This window comes from Planococcus citri, chromosome 4 (genome assembly GCF_950023065.1).
Source record: "Planococcus citri chromosome 4, ihPlaCitr1.1, whole genome shotgun sequence".
Taxonomy (NCBI): Eukaryota; Metazoa; Arthropoda; class Insecta; order Hemiptera; family Pseudococcidae; genus Planococcus; species Planococcus citri.
In genome coordinates, this window is record NC_088680.1 from 21,191,384 (window position 1) to 21,213,368 (window position 21,985).

The following is a 21,985-nucleotide window of genomic DNA, read 5'->3' on the forward strand; positions in this document are numbered from 1 at the left end:
ACGCTCTAGCAGCCAACTGTCAATGTACTCTCAGGTACCTTGTGCTGCTTGTGCATGTCTAAATGGATGTTTAGTCGAGTGAACAATATCGCGTTTAATGCTACTGCTCGGTCACGTCGATGCTGACTTTTAATATGGCCAGATTCGAACTGCCTATGCTCGGATACGCGTATCTATACTATTCTGCAAAATAAGCGAATTTTTACGCTTCGTACTTCGTCTCGGTGTGTATGTCGCGTTTGAGAAATTTCACGCAAATGCGATCGATTAATCCGGCTCGAAGCGATCCACGATGTCGGCGAAGACGAATCTGAAAGGTGATTGTGGGAAGAGCTAAGAGTTGATGATGGAATTCTGCCTTATTCTTGTTTTGAAGAAATACGTTTTGGTTATGGCAGGTGGATTGAAGATTCATGCTGGATTGATTTGGGTTAAACTGTTTGTCACTTGCAAGGAAATGGACGAATGAGTGATGCCGGATTAAGCCATGGAAATGGATAATGAAAATGTCGCATGATTTAAATCAATGTTTGGCTGATTCAGTGCCTAATATTGGCCTATTTCTGTTTCGTCTTGATGTGGACCTAGCATTTTGCTTGAGTATCGCACTGATTTTGATATTGCTGAGTGGATGTGGACAAATGTAGAGCTATTGGCGATGTGCATGCTAACAGAAGAGATGAGGAAAGGTGATAAAGGTGATTGTCTCTTTCAAAAGTTCATTGAAAAAATCAGAAGTTTATTTTGTGAACTTGGACTGGACTCTAATTTTTTCCACTTTTTCAAAATTTAGAGTCAAAATGATGAAAAAATGTGAGTCATTTTGGAAAAGTTTGACGTCATTGTCGATTTCTGCTGGAGGGTGTTGTAAGAGGAAGACGAAGAGATCCGAAGAGAAGTCGACTAAAAGTCAAGCCAAATACTCAATGGTCATGTTGAAAATTTTTATTCGAAAATTAGGTAGTCAGAAATGGTTTTTGTTTGAGCTTGGAAAATTTTGCCACGTGGCCAAGTGTATGATACTAAATTTTGCACCGATCATATTTTTCTTCCAAATCTTTCAATTGTAAAAAAATCTTATCAGAAAAGTTGTGCTGAAATATTAGATTATGATGTTCGCAGGAATAAGTAATTAGGTACCTCTACCTATAAGATGTAAAGAATATTCAAAAACATAAATACCCTTTTTTTTTTAAATAAAAAAAAAATCAGTTTATTGTCAAAAACTCCAAAAATATCAACTTTTGAGTAGAATGAGCTTAGTGATCATTTCATCTCCTCTCATATACCTATCAAATATGTTATTGACCAACTCCGTGGCTCCAAGGAGGGGGGAGGGACTGCGCTACAACCCCCTCAAAGTGACATGATTTTAAGTAAATTTATGTTTTATGAATTGGGACTTGAAACCAGTTCTAATTGATGAAATGAAGTCAAACTTGGGGAATGGGATTCTTTTGGGAGCTATAGTTGACCCCTGGAGTGGGGAGGGTCGAAGTTGAAAATTACATAAAAGTCATTTTTGGGGAGGGTCATAATACGGCCTCAAATGGATGAAAATGGTCCAAAATCATACCATTGGTCAGTACCCACATTGTGATGAAGATATTCAAATTTCAGCATCTTAGGTCATTTCCACTCCTAAGGGGTAATTAAAATAGGAAAAAATGAGGTTTTTCCACCTTAAAAGGAGTGGGGATGACCTAGGGAGCTGAAATTTGAATATGTTGATCACATTGAGAGTACTGATCAATGTAAAAATTTAAAATGATTTTACTTTGGATTATTCAGAAATTTTTAGTGAAAAATTTGCATTGGTTTAATTCCATAGGATCCTTCAATTTTGCCTAATTTTTTCGTCTCAAATTCTCCTCGATGGTTTTGTAAAATAATCATTATTTTCGTCCTAATCATTATGACGAGGGAAGGTGTGTAATTTTCACGTATTGGTGATTTTTTGCAAAACTGTTGAACTTCGCTGGCTCATCTCGACACTAATTGAGCTGGGAGCAAATCTGTTCGTGTGGTTTTGAAAATATTAGGTTTGACATTCCATTTTCGAGATATTCTGAAGCCTCCAACTTGACTATTAATTACTTCAGGAGCGTGGAAAGCAATTTTTCTATCTGAAAATCAACTCGAGCCTTATTCAAAGTAAGTATGAATCGCCAAAAATGGTCAATATTGAATTTTCAAAAATTCACCCAAAATCAGAAAATAAACTTGGCAGCTGAAATTTTGGTGATGGGAGTTTCGGATCATGCTCTTTCTAAAAATCGCAGTCTTTTTCAAATCAAAAGGGAACACCTCGAGAGGTTCCCCAGCAAGATGCTTGACCCCCCCCCCTCCCTCCCTCCCTTTCTAAGTGGTCTCATTCGGATTTTTTTTTTGCATCGGGGAGATGTAGAAATTCAAATCATATTTTTCAAAGGGAGGTTTTCCCACATGAATATATATTTGATGAAATTGCAAAAATTTGAATTTTTGAGGACCAGTAACTCCACATCTTTTTAAACTGAAAATTAAATTTTTTATGGATATTTTCAATAAGTCAAGCTAAAAACTATCTTTCTTGAATTTGGTCAAAATCCAAGTAAGTTTTTTTTTCGATTCACCTCAATGTACTGATTAATATGGCCATTGATCTTACATTTGATCGATCTCACTGTTTGAGAATTCTATAACGAAATTAAAATCTCCTCTGACCATTTTCCTTCCTTTAAATTCCAACTTTTGAAAACTTTTACTCCAAAAAAAAATAGACCCAAGAACGATTCGTTGAAAAATTGAAAATCAATGCGATTCAGAAATATAAGAAATCTTGACACAGGTAGTCACCTCTGTACCTAAACCTATCTACACCAATTTCCCTGAAACTGGAACCGATCGGCATCTTTTCAAGCCAAAAGACCGCGATCGGTACCCGAAAATTAATTAATTTGCACGGCATTCGGCGAGCTAATCCGTTAACAAGGCTGTTTCGCTTGATGAGACTAATTCAACGTGGCTAATTTCCAATAATTCATTTTGATTATTTATTAACGTTTTGTTTAAGGAAAAAAAGGCGTTCCCATTTTAGACTTCTTTACGATGTAACTTGCTGGCTGTCGTTGTGTAGCCTATGTGCTGGAGCTGCGTACCCGTACATACACTATAGAGAACTTGGACTCACATGGGCTATAGCAAACGTGGTTCACATATCTACTCATATTCGACATTTAATTAAAATTTATATACCTCATCTCTAGACCTACACATATGTATGTACGAATGCTGGTGTCGATTGGTCTGTGTGGATGGGTGCAGAAGGAAGGCGAGGGGGCGTTATCACGTGTTTTCACATTTTACGGCGGAATAAATAAAATGAAAAAATAAAAAGAGGAAAAGGGCGCGATTGATAATAAAACGTTACTAGCAACGCGTCCGTCGCTGAGGAAGGCGTCACTTCCAGTTTATCGTAATGTTAAAATCTAACCTTTCTGTATTACCATTACCGAGCATGTCTTCCCATGGTATAGAATGCTGGGTATTATAGCATTGCCATTGTTTTTAGTATTTTTTTTTCGGCTCGAGAGTCGCTTATCGGAGAGCTGTACGAAGCGAAGGACACTACTCATCGGAAGTTGGCATCGTGTGTATTCTCGAGTTAGTCTTTTCCCAATCTTGATCCCGAGTATCTTGCTCTGTTAACTCTATGTCCATCGTAGACGAGGACGAATCGAAGGAGAATCATAGAAGGGGTTCTTTACTGAAAATTAATCCTTGTGAGTTTGAATTTTTTGCAACTGAAACGTCAATTTTCAATTTTTGCAGCACAAAATTTATTTTTGTTCCAATTTTTTGAACTCGATCGGCAATTTTTTCTCATGCCTTTCCAATAAATTCGTTTCCAACTCGAAAACAATATTTATCTCAATTTTTCCTATGAAATTGCCAATTTTCTGCTCAGTTCGTCAGTTTTGAAGTTTTTTTCACTAGAATTCAATTTTTCCATGCTTGAAAATTTACTCTTCTACTCGTATATAGTCAGCAAGCTTCCCCCTGCCCATACTCAGCCCATCCCAGATCAAAAAGACTCGAGCTTTTCATCATCTCGCACACGTTTTCTTGGAAGTTACCAACCGAGAAATTTGTATCCAACTTTAATTTAGAGCGAATTGAAAAAATTTATAAAGCCGTAGGAAGTTGATCTGGCGTAGCGACAACGCAACTAGTAATTACCTATTCTCCATCCTTGTTTAGTCTTCGTGCCCGCGTGCGTACACTGCAGAAGACACACACAAATACAAGGTTTCGACACAAAAGAAGAAAAAAAATAGCGAAAAAAAAACGAACGAAAAAATGAAAGCTTCTTTGCTATTAGCAAACGGTAAACATACGTAATACACGCCCATTGCAGCTGCTTCAGGATAGACAGTATAACTATCTATTTCAAAAATATGTTACACTCGATGATGTTTCCTTCTGTGTGCTGTGACGTTGTTTTGTTTTTTCCGAATTTTTTCAATTTTGGCGGGGTTTTTTCTTCTGTCTGATGAATGACGATGATTTATGGGGCAGCTCGAGAGATCTCGATCTTATTCTTCGTGGAAATTTGCCTATACGAAACGGACCATCGATCTTGTAGGTATCTAGTATACATAGATCATCAGTTCATCACATCCTGATCGAGTTAGCGTGAAATATGATTGATATTTTTACCAAGTATTCGACTGGATCGTAGTTGCTGGGATTTTTTTCAGGTGGGTGGCGACGACGCGACGACGGCTTTCTCAATTGGGATTTGGGATATTTGAGGTTTATGAATTATAACTTATAAGATATGCGAATGAAGAAGAAGAGAGACGTAGTTTTTGTGGATTTTTTTTCGCATTGTTTTACGGCTCGGTATGTTCCAGTGAGTAATTCCAGACGAGGACAATCGAACAGTCTGTGAGACTGAATTTGAAATTTGTTCGATGAGTATACCTAGCATTAAAAAACATGTTTTATGAATTATCACAAGAAAGTGAAAATTGAGATAGTTAGACTCTCTGAATTCAAATTTGGCGATGAAAAGGAGATATTCTTAGGGTGTAAAATTCTATCGCAAAACGTGATATTTTTATCAAATTATGCTCGCTGGCAATACGTTCATTTTCAAAATGTCAAAATCGATTATATTTGTTGAAAATGCTAGAAAAAATTTCAAAAGTTTTGGTAGCATTTGTACTGATTGGAAGAATTTTTATTTACCTGCATGCCCATTTTCGTACCCTTCGATCAACATATCTCCGGGATGAGCTCAAAATCCTATATTTTGAGGCCATGACCCTCCCAGGAATCATCTTTCTGAAAAAATCAACTTAGGCTAATTCACCTATCTTATCAAACTCCAATTATTATTGTTTTTTTTTTTTTTTTTTTTTAATTTTCATTCAACTTTCTTCACCACGTTCTGTGATGCATCCACAGGTCTAAATTTTTTTTTCAAATTCATTCACAAAATAATCTTTTAGAAATTTTATTATTCCTAATTTTTCAATATTTTAAATAAAATGTTCAGATTTTGAATGTTTTTATTTTTATCCAAATATTCATGCATTTTGGGCAAATTTTGTTGAAGTTCATTACTTTTTGGTAATTTTTAGTGTCTGCTGCATTTTGTTCTGATTTTTTGCATCATTCAAACACTTGTTTTGAGCACTTTCGACAAATTTCACCAAAGTTTCATCATTTTGTAAAAATCCACAGTGTTTTTTTAAAATTTTAAAATAATTTTTTGGGCTTTTCGAATGGATGTGTTTTTAGCTATTTTTTAAATATTTTTTTTAGTGTTTTTACATTATTTTAACATGATTTCTACACTTTTTTCGTGTATTTTGGTCCAATTTGGCTGAAATTCTATCACACCTATTTTTAGATTTTTGACAAATTTTATCAAAACATTTTTTTGACATATTTTACAGTGTTTTTGCATCAATTTGACGAGGTTCTGATGCATTTTTGGCAACATTTCATTCTTATGGGCCATTTTAAGTGGTTTCAATACTTTTTCAAATTTTCACCCTATTTTATTACGTTTTGGTACATTTTTTATGAAAATTTTATGGGTTTTTACAGCGTTTTTAATGCTTTTCGAGTGTTTATTGTTAACATTTTTTGATAGATTTTTTGCAAATTTTACTGAAATTTCTTCATTTTTTTAGTGATTTGTGGTGTTTTTTAATGTTTTTTATTTTTCAAGTCTTTTTTCAAAGACTGTATTGTTTATTCAAACGATTTTTATTTCAACAGAATGTTGAACAGTTCTGCTTCTATTATTTTAGATTTTTGTGTACTGCAACTATTTTACTTACCTACTTATATTTTGCTTTCTTGCTAAAATCCCCAAAAAGTTCTGCTTTTTCTATTTTTAAATCAAACTAGGGGACTTCGACATTTCAATTATTTTTCAATTTTGATAAGAAAAGTTCAGAAATTTTAAAAGTTTGGGTTTTTAGGCATATGTTGGTCTTTTTGGCGTTAAATCGGTTCAAATTTTTAATTTGAGGTTTAAATACAATTTAGAGAAATTTTTTTTCAACTTTTTGTATTGATTTTCGGCCTTCTCTCCCTTCAATGTTGGGTCCTTCAAATCAAAATGAATCCTTTGAAGACTCGTTGAGAGCGTTTGATTTGAACAAAATCAACTTTTTAGCTCAGATAGGGGACAAATAATTATTGAACATTATAAAAAATTATTGAAATTGGTGTAGCAGAGGCTGACGAACTGTAACAACTTTTTACTAGTTTTTTCCAAAAAATTTTAAATAATTTACTTATTGATAAATTAAAAAATTTTAATGTTATCATGTTCTCACTTTTGCAGTATTTTTTTTTCATTTTCTCGCTTTCGTTTGAAAATTGTAAATTTTTAAATAAATTTTTTCACCTAAAAAATATTTGACCCCCCCTCCCCCTCTTCCTTGAATACAGGTATTCGATAAAATGTCTGCTAGAAGATCTGTTTTTCAAAATCTAAAATAAATAAGGGGGAAAAGTTCCACAAAAAGCTCAGAGTTCAACACCTCAAGCTTCAGAATCCAATTGGAAAAATTATCGTTTTCCATTTCTGTTTCCTGAAGGAGGGGGGAATACCCCTTCTCTTCACGAGCTGAAAAATACCTCTCGTCGCATTTCCGATTAACGGCATTTTAATTATGCAATAATTCCAACATGCTGGAAGAACCTCCCTATAAAATTGCATACCTAAATCGCCTTGAAATAAATTCCTCTCTCTCATCACTCTTCGGTACTTTTCCATTCATGCGCTCGCATCGTGTTGAAAAAAAAATCAGCGTATCGAAAGTAAAGCAGAAATAAGAAAAATGAAAGAAGGAAAAAAAATGCTAATTAATACGAATAATATAGGTGGCATAAACGAGTAAATAAAACGCTTGTGGCCGCGTGTCGAGTATATAGACGCAGGTATGCGGCAGCAGAGTAAGAAGGTACGGACAAGGCAATAGCACCCGGTTAAGTAGCATGTTTTCGAGGTTTACAAAAGACACATCATAAAAATCATCCGATAAAATCTAGCAAGCAGCCGGTGAAAAAAGAAGGGGGAAAGCCGAAAAAGGGATAGACGACGATAAATTTGGTATAATGTTGTATTTACACGGTGAATTACACGAACACCATCACTATACTCACTAGCATGGTATGTGTTTATGTGTGTATGGTGTATGGAGAACCCCCTCGAACTGTTAGAAGAGCTAATGACCTATAAGATGACGCGAGTTTCTCAGTAGGTTCCAGCGAGATCGAGAGAGGTTTCCATGTATACGAGTATGATTCATTGAGATGTCGGCATGATGATGGCGGCGGTTTCTTTCAGATGACAATTGAACTGTATCGGAGTCGTTCTGAGAATAACATGATACTGGTGGTGGAACCAGCCGACGACGAATGATTATGTACATTTTACAAGACTGGTGTGAATGTGTATGTGAGACGAAATTTCGTATACTCCCACAATTTTGCGCAATTCGTAAGCCACAAAATACAACTCGAGAGCTCGGTGTAACGGCGAAGGTCGAATTATCTAATGGCCAACCACACCGCAATACTCAAAGCGGAAAATATAACCGACTGAGGAGGAAATTTTCTCCCTAACCGTAAGTTCGATAGAATTTTTTATTCGATAGAGATATAGGCGAGTGTATGGATAGATAAAAATGTAATAGCTACACGTGTGCACGACTATAAAACATTTTGTAAGTATTTTAGGCAACTAGCGACGACTACAAGCCGCACATACACTATGTACACACGGTATGATGCGAGTAAATGTAGGTACTATACGATCGTAATTTAGTGCAGGAAACGGATCGCCGTCGACTTCCGAGCTTGTTCGCCGTCCCCTTTGCGTAGGAATTGTTTCGTCGGACCGAACAATGCAAATTAGTGATGCATATTATATGCAACATATTTTTCTTTCGAATAGTTTTAATATGCAAATGTCGAGGAAAAAAAACGAGTTATGTAAATTGTCAAGCATTTTTCTCAAGTATATTAACCGGTGTAAGTTCGTAGCTCATTTAAAGTTTCACTTAAGAGGAGCTAAAATTGAAAGAAAAAATGATCGCGCGTTGATGATGATGCTGTATACGCGATGCGATACGATGCCATGTTATAATTACATGTATGAGTATGAGATAAGCGCGCGTAGAAACTGTATCTTGGGTTTTAATATACATAATATGGAATATGTATGTTGACTCGGGTGCCACGGAACAGAAGCTTGAGCTCGTACCTCGTAGATCGACCTTCTCAAGAGTATGGTATCTTGATGAAATCTACTGTACTTTTGTACATCGTCGTGTATCTTTTCCCAAAACATTATTAACATAGTTTTATGGACAGGAAAAGTCTAACGGATATAGTTTGGAAATTTTCATTATTTGGTTTATATATAGGGCATACGTCTTCTATTTCAAAAGTCGAGTGTTTATTTTCATGTATGAAAATTATGACTGCAATAAACAAGGTATGAAGTAGAGTAAATTCGTGATGATCTTGAAAGGGGAAATGATCGGATCTGATCAGATCAGGAAATAGAATGTATCTGAGGTAAATAAGCAGATCTTATTATTTGTCCACTCATCTGAACAGTTCAATCCACATCTACTCAGGGAATGTGAAGACCACATGGGAAGAACCAGACAAGTCAAAAATTTTCAAAAATGAATTTAGGGTTGAATTAAATTTACACTGAGTACCTACCTAGTAAAAAAAATGTAGTCCATTTGGATTTTGAAGAAATTTGATTTTTTGTAGTAAAAATGGCATTTAGAAAAAAGAGGAGGAATGAGAAATGAGCCGAGACCAATAAATCTAAGGCAAAAGGAAGAAAATTTCAACATTAATTAGTATTTAGAATGCGGAAATTTTTCATCATGTCATCATGATAATCGATTTTCATCGAATTCAAGTTATTGCAAAATACTAATTTTTCGGTATTTTGCTTGATTTTTTTACGAAAAGGGTGATTTTTCAACTCACAAGTTGGTATCTCTTCATTTTTTTTATATTTCGCCTCGAGTTGTGTTTGTGGGATGTTGTGTGATGTGATATATTTCCAGTCATTACTTTTATGAAATTCAAATTCACTACAAAATTAGAACATTATTTTGATACTTTTAAATGCTTAAGAAAGTGACTCGTCTGGTTCTTTCCGTGTATTTACTCTTCAATGTAATCTCTCTCACTAACCAAGTTTCGAAAGTTGGTGTTGTTTCTTGCCCAAAATTTCTGAAAAATTGTCGTCTGTGGGCAAAAAATTCCAATATGGCATTTTTTTCAAAAATTGCCCGAAATTTTTGTTTTGCTGCCAAAAATTTCCAAAAAGTCTCACCTTTTTAATACCTAACATTGTCAAAGTCTCACATTTTGTCAATTTTTTTTAAATGTATCAAGTATTTTATTTTTTTAAAAATGCAAAAAAAAGTCTCACTTTTTCGATTTTTCCAGTAGTATTTAAAAAGTATTGATTTTGCCAAAAATTGCCAAAAATGCTTGCTTTTTACTAAATTGCTAAAAAATCGTTTTTTAAATCTAAAAATGCCAAAAATTACTGAATAGTTTTTTTTTTGCAAAAAGTTCCAGAAAGCTCATTTTTTTTCTAAAAATTGCTTACGAAGCTCTGCCTTTTGTAAAAATTATCAAAATGTCTTTTTTTTTGCCAGAAACTGTCAAAAATTCTCACTTTTAAGTACGTCATTACCAAAAAGCCTTGCGAAAAAGTCTCACTTTTTTTACAAAAATTTAGAGAAAGAATCATGTTTTTGCTTTTTGCTAAAGATGTCAAAGTCTCAATCAAGCTTCATTATTTGATTTTAATCAGAATGTTCAAGTTCAGTATTGTTTCAATTTTTTTCACATTATTTTTATTGAAATTAATTTTCAGATTTTTTATTGGTATTTTTTTTCTGTGTTGAAATGTTTTCCTTACATCTTGTGACTTTTTTTGGTTACTTTTTCAACTTTTTTTTATTAATGCTTACAAATATTATATTCTTGCAATTTTTGAATAGTACAAAACAACTTTTTTTTTCATAGAAATTTTCAAATGTTGACAGCACTGCAGTTGAAAATTTTTGGCAATTTTTTTTCAGAATTTTTTATAAAAATGTTTGGCTGATAGTTCGATCCATTTTCCCACGTTTTAAAAAACAATGAGAAATTGCACATTTCTCGATTTCCCAACTTTTGAAACCTCTTTTGGAAACAGAAACTGGTCTCGAAGCGAACCAGAAATGGTTCAGGTGGTCGAATAACTCAAATCGCACCTTTTTAGAATGGTTTCAGAAATTTTCTCTGCGGTTAAGGTTGTAAAAGATTTGAAAACACTTTTTTTTCGAAAATGACAAAACTTTAAAGACTCCATTATTCTGCCTCTTTTGATGTTGGGGGTCCAAATTTTCTCTGATGGGCAATTCTCTAATTTTGCACCCACTTTAACTTTTAAAACATGTTCAAAACACATTATTGAAATAAATCATTTTTGTAATTTTTCTCGGAAAAAATTGATGATCATAATTATTATATCCATTATCCATCTACGTATGTAGTGTACAATCTGTTGTAAAAATGGGATTGATTCATGCCAACTTGAAGGGGAAGAGAATAGCGAAAGTTTTGAAGCTTTTTAACCAGAAATTGACATTTTTGACGAAGGCTACAGCACAGGAAAAGCAACTCAATGCAATACTTTTGAATATCTAAAAATGTAAGCAAAGCAATTTTTACTGATTTGTTGATGATCGCACACAACTTGAAAGAAAAAATTTTAATTAATTTTTTGGTGAGTTTTTTTCAAAAAGGGAAATGCTGTACTAAATTTTACCTCTCTGGCTCTCTCTCCTCCCTCCCATAAAACAAAACTTCGGGGAATAATTTGAAATTTGCCAAAAAAAAATGAAATTAGAAAAAAATGGCTTGAAGTGAGAAGTAATCCAAAAAAGTTCCAAGTGCATATAAAATTAGTTTAGAGGGAAAATGCTCCCAAGAGAATCAGTCGAGATAATCTGCTTCTGATTTTCAACAAAGAGTGGATTTTTGATTTCATCCACTCGCAGGATTGATTTCTTAATTTTCATTGAATTTAGCTATAGAACAACTGAATTTTGAGTTGAGGTACTCAAAAATTGCTGGAAATCATATTTTCAACTGCCTTTTTGAAATTTTACATCTTCAAAGAAATTTTGAAAATTTATATCGAAAATGAAAATTTCTTTGATGGCTCGTTTTGTGAGATCAATTGGAGGGAGGGGGGGGGGTTATAATTTGCAGGATTATTACACCCGCGAAGAGAGCGTTTTAGATTTGGTTTATTAGATTGATGTTTTTTAGTGGGGTTATGAATTTTTGGATTTCAATATAGTTGTCTGGGATGGTCATTATTTTCAAAAATTCGTCAAAATTTGCACAGCTGTAAGTTTGGCTATAGAGGTTTCAAAATACAATGTGCTCTTTTCAAAAAATGTTTTGTAATTAGAGCCAGAAGCCTCTTTTTTTTAGATCTGATAAGGCTTTGAGCTGTCAAATGAGCTCAAATTAATCCAAGATAAGTACCTTATATCGTCGCCTTAACGACAAATTACTCACACGTCGCAATATAACTGCACTGCAAATAGAATGAGTAAGCACTGTAGCGATATATCGCCATCTCACTTATAATATTATGTAGAGTGTAAGAGATACGATGCAATGCGCACACAGCACGCACCATTTTCATACTTTAATTAAAAATTATAAAAAATTTTAATGCTCTTCCGAGAAGCGCGAAACAATGCGATACGATGTGACAATTAAGTTTGTTGTTGCTTCAATTAAAGCTTTTCAAACATGATATGCTACCTACGGTTAATTTATCGTCGTCGTTGAAGCCTTGACGAAGGCAAGAAGAGTTTTTCGCCCCGGTGTTTTTCCTCACACACACACTACATGGCTTGGCAGTTGGCTATGGCTCAGAGAGGCTCTCAGACGACACATTACTGGGCTATTAAGTGATATTTGATATCGTATCGTATGTATTAAGCTTTGTTACGCGAATGAGTTGGGAAAACTCGTCGCTCGAGTGTACCTCTCTACCTTATATATTCTTGATGAAGGAGGTTATGGTACGCTGAAGTCTGAAAAGTTGTGTATTGCAGTGCGTACTTTAATTATAGCCTAGATATCCTGGGGCCTTGACTGCATGGCGATTGACGATATACGACATGGCGTCAAGTTTACGAATCGTATTCTTGAGATTTGATGTGATATTTTGCGGAATAACGATGAGTTTTAATGATGGGATTGATTTTATGGGTGTATTTTACTCGATTTTTTTTCTTCAATTTTTTCAAGTTTAAATTGGTAATTTTTTGAGATGAAGATTTTCTGTATTCGATGGCAAAAAAGAGGTATTTTATGGATCCCAAACTTGCTCTAAAAAATGTCATCTCAAGATTTGCTTTTTTTGGGAAAAAAATTTACCAAGAGGTCATTTTTGCCATTTTTAAAAATTCGTCAAAAATAGAGATATCAATTTCAGTTTTTCAAAATTTGATTCCAAGGTGTGTGTTAAATGCTCTTTCAGTGAGCAAAATTTGGGCTCACAATCGAACCTGATGAGATACAAAAAATATTCTTCGTGCCCCATAATTTACTTCAAAACGAAAAAATATCCATTTTACTATATCTAAATACCATTAAACCAGAAACCAACCCATCAAATTGGTATTTTAGGTTTTGGTTTCAGCATTTTCATGTACGAGATCTCGTTTTGATTCGTACGCAGTAATTTATCCGCAAATTCGTTATTTATTGGTCAAGTTTAGGTTAATAATGATGTGTTTTGATGGTCATAAAGAATAATGGTGAATTTCGATATACCTCTTTGTAGTATTATTACCAGTACCCTGTAAATATATACAATACGTACAATTTAAAACCGGTATCTAGTCGTAAATTCATTCGCACAGCATCCTCTTATAACCCATACTTTTCGCTAAATACCTCTAGTAGAACTTTAACTTACGCTGTAGACGTTCGCAGGCGATGAATTGTGGCTAAGAACTCAATACAGAGGACGTCAATATATACTACGACGATAGATTGGCGAAAAAAAACCTACGAAATACCGAAAGGTGTTCGAGCAGGAGTTTTTTTCCACATCATTCCGCAGTATTTTTTTTTTGCCACGAATTCAAAACATACACTCACATACGTTATGTGTACGACATTTTATTATGTATTATGCTCTCTCAGCGTGTATGTATCGAAGACAAAGAGACGTACAAAGGAACTCGCCGATCAAATTTCTACGATTTGTTGTACGCGGGTCTTGTCTTCTTGGTTTGTTGTATTTCTTCGATCTCGATACCTTTACTACAGATGTTTTCGGTGGCGTTCTGGTTCACTGGCAAGTTTTTCTTTCTTTTTATCCTTCCATTGGGTCGCGATCGGTTCCGTGTAATATTTTTATATTGTTGTAAAGACAAGGCTTATTACCTTATCGAAATACTGCGAGTTTATAAGTTACACGCGGATAACCGATTAGTTACCAGTAATTTAGATTCAAGAACATCCCTTTCGGTGTGTTTCTTTTGCCTATACGTGTATTTGATGGAAACCGGTTTATCTGTCTGTGTAGACCTGTAGACTACACCGAGATGAAAATTAAGTTCTCTGGCAGAGAGATTTTTGGACTGGTAGATTTGTACGTGTGTGTAGATTTTAAAGTATCTGATATTTGCAATGGTGATGATCATATAATGATGAGTTGGCGACGACGTTTTCATAAATCCGAATGTAAACCTACTTGTGAATTTTTAATCTTATGTATATGGCAACCTAATTTTAAGTAACATGGGCTGTCCCTTTATGACATGAATATTTATGTTTCGATGTTTCGCGACCGACGACGGTGTAGTTATCGTGTGCCTTGAATATATTAACACGACGACGATCGAGGTGCTTTCATCATGGTGGATTTCCATTTTTTTATGTGACGAACCAACTGAAGCCATCCAATATACAAACGATGGAAAATTTATGTTTTGGAATTTTCGTCCAGCCAATACTCCTCCCTTTGCCCTTTCAGTTAGCTAGAGACGTGAAATTTCGCAACTTTAAAAGCATACCTATCAATATTCCAGGCTATAAGTACGTGGAGAAAGGTATTATAGGATATTCTATACGTGTTTTTTCCCCTCTCTCTGCCTTTTTTTTTCTTCCAAGATACATGAATCTAGGTGTACCGAGTGAACAATTAACTCTGACAATGAACGTGACGAAATAAGCGATGAAATATAGTGGGAATATAACGAAGTTATGTAGGCGTAAAATACCTCACAACAATATAATAGAGCTATACGCGTGAACATGGTATACACAACAACAAGGGACAGAAAATGAACAGATCCGTTATGTATGTACGAGTAATAAATAAAATGAAAAAAAAATGAATTAAAGGTATATAAAGTCATAGCCACTCTCCCATGCCTGCTTGATCGCGAAGGTTTTTTTTATAAATTTTAGAATCGAGGTAAAAAAAAAATATATCGAAGATGGGATTAATTCGTTAGAAGAAGATTTTACCATCTCGACGAATTTGCTAGATTCTAAATCTGATAACGATTTGTAATTTTTCTCAGCTTGGAAAACCCTCTAAAAGGCGGAAAATTATTAGTACGCGTGTCGATTCGAATTTAATATAATTTTTCGCCACCATTCGCAAATATTATTTAGTATTTTTTTTTTTCAATTGAACGGTTACTGATTTTTTTTACGACGACGACGCTGTAATAAGATGTATTCATTTGATATTTCCTCTCGCTTTGCAGGTAATTATCCCTGTAAACCGTTTGGTAATTTCGTCCAGGTTATATACGTCTAGGTACCTTATACCTACGTGGCTGGAAAAATGGTATTTTTTCGCGCCACGAATTCGTATAATTATCGAATAGTCGAGCTGTACGTTTGGTGTGTATTATAAGTAGATTTAGACTGGGGCGTTCGCAGTGTCAATATTCTTGCCGGAGGTTTTGGTCACAATACAATTATCGACTATTTTCTTCGCGATTTTAAACAATTTTTATACAGACGTGACGTTTTAGTTGCTTTTGTGTGAACTGGCCACCAGATCGATGGTGAAAAGTGCATAAGAATGAAAGATAAGAGGAGAGGAGAGGGGTTAGAAGTGATTTTAGGTACGTGTTTGAAGTGATTGCAGAGAATGTTTGTGTTATTTGTGCACTTATTTTAGGGGAAATGTTTGTATGTATATGGTTTTGTGATTGGGAAAGATTGAGAACAGAAAGTGTGTGGATTGAAAAATTATGCATTGAAATTGAAATTTTCAATCATTAAGATGGACTGGAGAACCTCGAAGTTCAAACCAAACCTTATTAACCTACTCATCAAGAAAAGGAAGAAATTGTCACGACAAAAAAATTGATTTTTTTGAGCCCAAAAAATTGAAAATCCTCCATTTGAACTTGATTCGTTTTACGTTTGAAAGATTTCAAATGAAACCGAAGTAATAGAATAAAACTTAATCTTCAACTACTACTCAATCATTTCCTGATGATTTTTCTGGTCATCTCCTCATCTCCCCTCCCTTGACCCTTCGACTCTTCGTTGTGATAAAAAATAACACTGGATATACAATTTTTGATTATCAGCTGCCACTTGTCAGGATTTTGGTAATTTCAGGTAATTTATTTCTCTTTACAATTTTTTGTCTCCTTTCCTCTTCCTTCATGTTGAGTCGAAAAATGAGGTTCGTTCAATTTCAAATGATCATTTTCAAAAGTACCTAAATTCATTGTCGTGATTTAAGAAGACAGATGTGATAATCATGCATAAGGTATTCGATTCACTCGATTCCTTTTTTCGATGATTTTATTGTCCTTCTTCATTCCCTCATCATGAGCAGACCTTGTTCTTAGTCATTTTTTAATTGGTTCCTTTTTTAATGTTTTGGTTTCTCAAATTACTTTTTCCCTCAAATTTTCAAAAATTCAAAAAATGCTGGTTTAAAAATTTGTGAAAGTACACAAAAAATTCCTCCTTTCGTCAAAATTTCCAAGTATGAGTAGTCTCGCTTCTTGCTAAAAATTCTCGTTTTTTCGCTAAAAATTACAAAAAGTCTCAATTTTTTCCTAAAAATTACCCATGAAGTTTTGCATTTTAACTGAAAAATTGAAAAAAGTATCGCTTTTACAACAAAGATTGCGAAAGAATATCATTTTTTTTCAATAATCGACAAGAAGTCCTACTTTTTGTTAAAATTGTTGGGCTTGCTTTTTTCCAAAAATTGTCATAAATACCCGCTTTTTCAAAATTTGACCGAAATTTTCGTTTCTTGCTATAATGTTTTTGAAAGTCTCACCTTTTCCCACAAATATCCCGAAGTATTGCTTTTTGCCAAAAATTACCAAAAATAGTTTTTTTTTTTACCTAAAAAGTGAAAAAATGTCTTGGTATAATTTCTTTTACAATAATTCCCAAAAATTGCTGCTTTTTGCCAAAAAATGTAAAAAATACTCGCTTTTTTATAAATTGACCGAAATTTTCGTTTCTTACGAGAAAATTCTTGAAAGTCTCACTTTTTTCCACAAACATCCCAAAGTATTGCTTTTTGCCAAAATTTACTCCCCGAATGTTTTTTTTTCAACCTAAAAAATGCAAAAAAAAACTGTTTTGCTACAGTTTTTCCTACAATAATTCCCAAAAATTGCTGCTTTTTAAAATGTTAAAAATACTCGCTTTTTTATAAATTCACTGAAATTTTCGTTTCTTGCTAAAAAAATATTTTGAAAGCATCACCTTTTTTCCACAAATATCCCAAGTATTGCATTTTGCCAAAAATTACCAAATAGTTTTTTTTACCTAAAAAATACAAAAAATGTCTTGCTATATTAATATTTCTTTGACAATAATTCTCTGAAATTGCTGCTTTTCGCTAAAATTGTCAGATTTTTGCTTATTGAAAAAAATTTAAATTCTCGTGTTTGTATTGCTGAGGATTTTTTTTTCGAAAATTGTTCAAAAGTTGTCAGTGACTTCCAAAAGTCCTGCTTTTTGCCTAAAAAATGTGAAAAATTCTCGCTTTTTGGTAAAATTGTTGAAAATTGTCGTTTTTTTTTCACAAAAAAAACAAAAGTTATACTTTTTTCTAAAAAATGTACAAATGTTTCTCATTGTTTTTTTTACCAGAAATTCTAAATAGTCCTACTTTTTGTGACTTTTCGTCAAAAATTGTGTTTTTTTTTTGCCAGAAATTGCAATAATGAAATCAATTAAAAGTATTGCTTTTTCACCAGAAAGTTTCAAAATATTTCAAATTTTTAAATAATGGGAAACCAGAACATTTCAATTTGTGATGTTCTGTTTTTGTTTGAGGATTTTTTTCTGCATTAAATTAATATTGTTTTGCTCCCCTTTTTCTATTTTTTTGGTTTACTTTTTCGAGCTTCTTTGCTTACCAAAGTTATACCTCACTGAGAAAAATTTATGTTGGAATTTATACTATAAATCATGAGATTTTGGATGGAGTCTGAAAATTTGACAATTTTTACTATAAATTATGGTAATTTTTGATTTTTTTTAATAAAATATAGTAATTTTTCTCAAAAAGCATTGCAAAAATTACTATGATTTATAGTAAAAATTGTCAAATTTTCAGACTCCATCCAAAATCTCATGATTTATAGTATAAATTCCAACATAAATTTTTCTCAGTGATACCTTTTTTTTTTGAAAAAATTGAGTGTGAGCCTTGCATGAGTACATCAATAAAATGTTTTTATTAATTAATTTTTTTTTTGATAATTTTATTCTGCTGTGATTTTCTGCTTTTTTGTGTAATTTTTACTGCTTCATATGCCTCAAAGAAAGATGAACATTCAAAAACCTGATAATAAATTACGAGGTCTTTGGTATTTTACAAATTTTTTTGAAAACTTCTACGAACAATTTTTAATTTTCCTCGTACGTTAATTGCTCAAATTCCCGGTCGCAATTGCCGAAATTTTATCAGTATCTGTGTCAATTTTCTATTTGGTTTCAGCCAGATGGTTTAATTTGTATCACTTCTAATAATCGAGCTGCAGCTTTGCAACAAAAAAAAATAGGTAAATTGCTCGTCACTACGTCAGAATGAAGGGAGGTCTAAAAATATAGTGGTGTGGTATTTATTGCTGTTAATTTTTTTCTAGTTCTCGAATGTTGCCATTAATTTTTAAGTGTTTTCCAATGATTATTATGATTGATACGAAATGGCTATAATTTCCGAGTAATGATATCGAATATCGACTCTAATATCAGGTCGTAAATAAGAACAACTTCGTAAAATTCGTTGATTTATAGGTTGCGATTGAAGAAAGAACTGAGAATACTAACTTTACAGAGTGCATAGGGAGATACATACTACATAGTATGTGCCCTTAAGCTGTAATAATACGTATATCTAAACCGCGATGTGCAGATATTACTTCTGCTTTGAAACTACATATAACTGTAATGCTTAAATACATATCTAGTATGGTAAAAAAAAACTCACCTTCTTTGGGAGACGGACAATTCGGAGTATAGGAACCTAAATAACCAGATTGCGAATTTTGGTGCATCGTCGAAAACGAATACGCTGTCAGCGGCGTTCTCGAACTAACAAATCCCCCCGTATCGACTGAATGATGATGAGGTATGGAAGCTGTGTTCTGCTGTAAACTTTGGTGGCTAAAGTGATGCGGATGGTATGCTGTTCTTATTCCGCTACTCGTGTTGTACGGATTGTGTTGTAATTCTATGAATGCAGACTTAGAAGTATTTACCACCGAACCGCTGCCATCGACGTCTTGATGCAGCGAGGTCGGAGGTCCGTTAACGCTGAGGTGTTGCTGATGATGAGCATGCTGACCGTCTAGCGAATCGCCGGCCGCCATTGTATTTTTTCAATTTCGATTTATATTCGCCGGTGGTTTGCCTTTTTTCACAAGGCTTTCCTGTAATAAAAATAGACACATTGGGTTATCTACATGTCGAAATCTACAACAGTATTACATGTGTAGGCCTATATCTATATCTCATGCATGTATCAGGTATGAATATTCTATATTATATGTACTGATGTACGGTTTCATTGAGCTAGTTGATGAGCCTTCGCTGTCATATGTTGATTGTACATTTAGCTACATAAGTCTACGCTGCGAAATCGAAATTAAAATTGAAATTTGAATGGGTATAAAAATGATGTGCGCAATCTGCATTGAAGTTGCAAGCGAATTGAATGAAAGGCACATACAACTCCTAATATGAGCTATTTATATTATTTGACATCAATGGATGATGTGCTATGTATATGCAGAACAGTCAATGAAACTGAATTTGATGGATTAACAAAGCAACTCCTTGTTGTAAAATCTCAAAATCTAAGAGCTTATGAGTATGGGGAAAGGATTTTTTATGTAGCTGTTTTGCTAATCCCGATTTTTATTTTTATTTTTTCAGGATTTCATAAAGAATTGTTCGAAATGCATCCCAACTTAACGTAGATATGGCTCATGCTGTAAGTATTTGATTCAAATTCACTAAAATGACATCAATGAAAATTAATGATGCACAAACAATATAAAAACGATGATTTGATGAAAGCAGGCTCCTGCAGTTTACAGTTACGCCTTATTTTTCAAAGGTACCTACTAGATGGGTCAAGAAACTCTTGAAAATTTTCATGCAATTTAATTCAAAAAATGCTGAAAAATTAACAATTTATGAACTTGTGGTTCGTAAAATTGAAACTGGTGAGGGAGGGATACAATGATTAAAGATGGGAGGGGATGTTTTAGGTTATTCATTGCAATTTGGTACGAAAATAGTCCAAAATGCTAGCGAAATTTCTTCAAAAAGTACAAAAGTTTAAAAAAAAATTGAAGCCATTATCAAAGCTGCTATTATGATGTCCAGGTTGGGAGGAAATTCGCCATTTTGGATGCATTGTGCATTTTTTCCGCAACTTCAGCAACACGCTTTTGAAATCGCAAAATTTCTGCAACTTTTCACGTACCTACCTATTCAAAAGTCGTTTGCTGAAGTTGTGATAAAGATGAACAATTCGTCTAAAATCGTTAATTTTTCTCAATTTTTTCCCCATAAATAGTAAAAAAAAATTGAAAAGTTGAAAAAAACCCTTTTTTTAGGCTGTTTTTTTTAATTGAATTTTTTGAATTTTCCTGGAAAACTTATGTTCCAAAACGAAGAAAACTTTTCCTAAAATCCACAGCTAGGAAAAATTCAAAAAAATTATCAAAAAATCATTAAAATGCCATATTTTAGATTTCAATGGAGTACGAACCCTTTTGAAAGCCAAAATTGTGAATTCGTATCTTCATGGGTACATAATATGAAATAATTTTAAAAATTCAAATTTAATATTTGAGGAGGAAAGAACCGTCGGAGGAGGGATGTGGACTTTTTGTGAAAAGTCCTGTAAAGCCTATACAGAACTCGTACTCGGTTACTTTTCAAGCCATCAAAGTTAGATAAGTACATCTACATACTTACTATTAAAAGTAACTTAGGTTACTTTTTCAAAATTTTGGTTACCAAATGTATAGGGACTTTTTTTAAATATTTGAAAATTCAATTTTTCCCAATCTTGGCGTTATATTTTGAAAGTACCTACATAAATATTCACTTTCGTATCATTTTCCAACTTATTACACTACCTTTTCAACTTTACGGTTACAAAGCCCTGCCTTTGAGTATAAAATCGACGAAGTCTCGCTTACTGCTAAAAATAGCAAAATAGCTCAGAATTCTGTCAGAATTTCCAAAAAGTGTTGTTTCTTGCCAAAGGTTCCAAATGTCCTACTTCCTCTCCCCCCCCACTCCAAAAAAATCCTCAAAAATCTCGATTTATTATCAAAATTTCCAAAAACGTTACTTTTTTGCTGGAGTAAAAGTCTCACTTTTTTTTACAAAATCTGCAAAAAAGTATCACTTTTTGTCAATAATTTCCAGAAAGTCTTGCTTTTTTCCAAAAATTTTAAAAAATGTTCGCTTCTTACCAAATTTCTTGAAAATCTCGTCCCCCTCCCAAAAAAAAATTGTCAAAAAGAGTTTCTTTCTTCTAAAAATAATTGCTAAAAAGTTTCACTTTTAGAATTCTTTAGCTGTTGATAGCAGATGTGACTAGAAAAATTTTGGAAACCATCCTCCACCTTTTCCTCCGTGACCTCATCCTCCCCCCACTCCAAAAAAAATCCTCAAAAATTTCGATTCATTATCAAAATTTCCAAAAACTTTACTTTTTTGCTGGAGTAAAAGTCTCACTTTTTTCACAAAATCTGCAAAAAAGTATCACTTTTTGTCAGTAATTTCCAGAAAGTCTTGCTTTTTTCCAAAAATTTAAAAAAATGTTCGCTTCTTACCAAATTTCAAATTTCTTGAAAATCTCACCCCCCCTCCAAAA

General features: G+C 33.5%; 1 protein-coding gene and 1 long non-coding RNA gene across 2 annotated transcripts in view; one reads left to right on the forward strand and one right to left on the reverse strand.

The window, feature by feature from the left end:
* The window catches only part of Dll (Distal-less), a 96,328-nt gene that overhangs the window by 49,072 nt on the left and 25,271 nt on the right, over window positions 1-21,985 (reverse strand). The window contains exon 2 of the mRNA XM_065360184.1: window positions 19,076-19,517. Within this exon, the coding sequence (XP_065216256.1) occupies window positions 19,076-19,457 (382 nt within the window). The 5' untranslated portion in view covers window positions 19,458-19,517. The remainder of the gene's footprint in view (window positions 1-19,075; window positions 19,518-21,985) is intronic.
* LOC135842636 (uncharacterized) overlaps window positions 1-21,985 on the forward strand; it is an 88,340-nt gene that overhangs the window by 44,768 nt on the left and 21,587 nt on the right. The window contains exon 2 of the long non-coding RNA XR_010558162.1: window positions 20,023-20,080. This is a non-coding gene — a long non-coding RNA (uncharacterized LOC135842636). The remainder of the gene's footprint in view (window positions 1-20,022; window positions 20,081-21,985) is intronic.